This window comes from Suillus subalutaceus, assembly GCF_016647625.1.
Source record: "Suillus subalutaceus strain FC151 chromosome Unknown DFJ58scaffold_719, whole genome shotgun sequence".
Classification (NCBI taxonomy): Eukaryota; Fungi; Basidiomycota; class Agaricomycetes; order Boletales; family Suillaceae; genus Suillus; species Suillus subalutaceus.
Window position 1 is genome coordinate 1 of NW_024540968.1, and position 3347 is coordinate 3347.

At 46.8% G+C, this 3347-nt stretch overlaps 1 protein-coding gene across 1 annotated transcript; it reads left to right on the forward strand.

Moving 5' to 3' along the window:
* Positions 1–1947: 1947 nt before the first annotated feature.
* On the forward strand, positions 1948–2747 carry DFJ58DRAFT_850277 (uncharacterized protein; the record flags this gene model as incomplete). The annotated part of the gene is made up of 3 exons (XM_041393756.1): positions 1948–2354; positions 2405–2499; positions 2551–2747. The coding sequence occupies 3 exons, from the start codon at positions 1948–1950 to the stop codon at positions 2745–2747; spliced, it is 699 nt and encodes a 232-aa protein (XP_041234694.1).
* Between the last annotated feature and the right edge of the window lie 600 nt (positions 2748–3347).

The window sequence follows — 3347 nt, forward strand, 5'->3', positions numbered from 1 at the left end:
GCACAACACTAACTCTAACCTAACCATGAACCTAAGCCTGACCTGAACTCCGAGATCACTTGCTCTGAATTTTTAGATGTATTTTAGATAAAATTAATTAATTGAATGAAAAACAATGCACCAAGCAGATTGTTTCCAGCATTAGGTTGAGAGGGGTCAATGCCCACACCAGTCTGCAAGAAGCGACCGCAAAGCTTTTTGTACTTGTTACTAAGACTAAAAATCATGTTAAATATATAAATATGAAGAGGGAAAGGATGTACTAAGTCAAATGATTGGACACAGCTTGCGTGAACTTGGCTGGCTCCTCAGCATACAACTCATTATACTCATTATCGTGCTGGAATATATGGTGCATTGTAGAGACTCACGTTTCTGCAGGCTGTTATGGGCCCATATTACGAATTCTGACAACTGGCGTTTCATGGCACAACTCGCACCATCATCCATATGACTTACACCAAGTCTTCAGTTGATTCCGCATATCATGCGCAGCTTTCCCATGAAATGCGCCATAGGTGTGATACTTTCCTGCACAACGCGCAGCATTCCCACATGCATGCCTTGCGCGCTTTCTTGCGCTTAAGCGCACTGCGTTGTGCATCATCCAGGAGCATCCATCCATCGTCCAACCAGTCCCTCGGTATGTCCCTTTTCATTATCTGACTATATTTGGCATATTACACTTCCTATTTCATTATGGACCCTTATTTTACATCACCTACATACTTAGAGCACTCCCTATTCAGCTCCGAGCCCTGGGAAAGTGCTTAGGTAGAACTTACATACTTTCATGTTCGTTTTACACCTTAGCTTCCTACCACCCATCTTTCTACCACCATGTACTTGGCAGTTAGTTCCATGCAATGCATGTATCCATCATCATCTTGAGGCCCTAGCATCAGTCTATAGCTAGTGGCACTATCAATATCCGTCTAGATCTGCACTTTTCCTCTTATCAGTCTCAGTATACGTCTTCTACACTTGTGCACCACTTGCACTACCTTCCTATGCTTCGCGCACTTTCACACTTCGCTTTCCCGCACGCGCCTTCAGCGCGTTTCTCACGCTTTCACTGCCATTCATCAGGGTTGTTCAGCATCATTTCGTGGATCCTTGCTTTCCTTGCTTCCCCCTTTAGGGTCAAACGTTCTTGCATTCTGTGAGTATAGCAGCTAGGCAGAGCCGAGACTCACTTATACTGGCTGAGCACTTTTCTTATATGTGCCTGCCAGGTTGTGATACCCACAGCGTGATCACTGTGTGGATTTTTGATTTGTTGCTCCCAGATGGACGGCCTTCATTGTCAGGTCTTTTGCCGCCTTTGTTAAATAGAACGCAACAGTTGGGGGCATGATTGGACAAGTATTGCACGAGGGAATCGGTACATTTTCCATTGGACTCCCACCATACCTTGATACCAGAGGACACATTGAGTCCAGCATCCATAATGGTACTGGATTGGACAAGATTAGCTCCAGTACTAGCAGCCTGTCCTCATCCCCTCATACCACGAGTCAAAGTACCCCTCCCCCTAGCACAGATAGATTTTTGGGTGGATTGGGTGGCCATAGATAATATTCAGCAAGTTTCAAAGCATATTCTAAGTCGCTCTGAGTGACGAACTCGAGGATGTTCTACAGGCATAGTGCGCATGCTGCATCAAGTTAGAATTCAGACTCTGAATGTTCATGCCAAATGTTCTGAGAATTTCTAACTAGCATTTCCCACGTTTCAAAGCTTTCATAATTTTACTCTGAACGCCATTATTTGTAAGGCTGTGAAAATGTTGGTGAATTCTTTCAGACTGTACAGAACGTTTGGCAGACCCAATTGGAGTCTGAAATCCAATTTTGATGTTAAGCGTACAAGATGCCTGCAGAACGTCTACAACTACGGCATTCACAATGAGTCAAAGCGCGCACCAAGACCACTTATGATTCACTGATGTCTACTGAGAGACCTCCGCGTGGTGGTAGAGGGAGGGGGTCTGTAAATCATGGTACAAGAGGACGAGGGAGGGCTGATCTACCCAATACCCTCCAACCCACCCCTACCTCTACTGCTGTCCATGATGATGCCCCTACTTCCAGGGTTTTGATTAGATGGGACTCTGGATGTACCACTATCCTTGTCCAATTCCTCGATACCCACCCTGCCCACTGCCGCATACTACCTAACGAATCAAAGAAGGCACACAATCCTACCATCAATGAGCCCTCTCCTTCTGGCAACAAGAGCAAAATATGGGTGGATATCGCTCAACAGGTGTTTGAGAATGATGCAGAGTATGGGAGTATGTACGCTGAGGAGAAGAATAAATTCACACAGGCGGTGGGCAACCGCCTTTCCTAGTGCGCACCTTTCCCCCTCTCATATGCATTAACTAACCACTGGATATTAGTCTTAGGACAAAATATAAAAAGTATTGCAGCCGCTTCAGGCAGACTGGGGCTGGTGTTAACCCCCTGGATGCTAGCAGTGCAAAAAACTTGCGAGGTGCATTGTATTTTGTTTAAATTTATGAAAATAACTATAAAAATATTACAGAGCAAGTCTTGCAGGAGTTCCCATGGTTCGACGTGCTAGATGGTCTCTGGAAAGATAACACGGCATACACACCAACTACGATTTCATCCGCACTGAGGATAGACCATGCAAGTGGCATGGTCGCCCTTACCGCTGGGAAAGGCAAGGGCCAACAAACTATGCCCCCCCCCCCCCCCTCCTGTTCCTTCTCACATTGATGGGGTCTCTGCAGAGATCCCTGACATCATTCTCGACGGCATCCCCGGCCCAGTTGCCCAAGGGAAGGGGAAGGGGAAAGCCGCCCCCATCCCTGATTTCAACAACAACAATGAACTGATGGACTTCGTGGACTCTGCCTCCCACCCTAATGACGCTGACACTCACAATGTCCCCCACAATGAATCCTCCACCTTTGGTTGCCATCCTGGTCATCATCCTATTGTTCAAGATGCCATAGATGACCAGTCATGGCAGGAGTTCGAGGAGCCGCAAGATGAAGTTCTGGAACACGACGGTGAGGAAGATGGGTACACCATCCATCATTCGACTAAATGCCCTTACCCATCCCCCTCACCGCCTCCTACATACGCACCTGACATCCTGATATTACCCTCCCATGGCAAATTCCAAATCACACACTGATCACGCCATCAATTGCGGTGCTCTCCACTCACCAAAACCACCTTCGTTTATCATGTCACCATCTTCTTCCTCACTGCGCACACACACTATGTCATCTACACTGTCACCCTCGGCGTCGTGCACTTCATCCATCTGCAAGCTGAGCATCGCCGCAGGACATCGCAAAAATCTAGTCT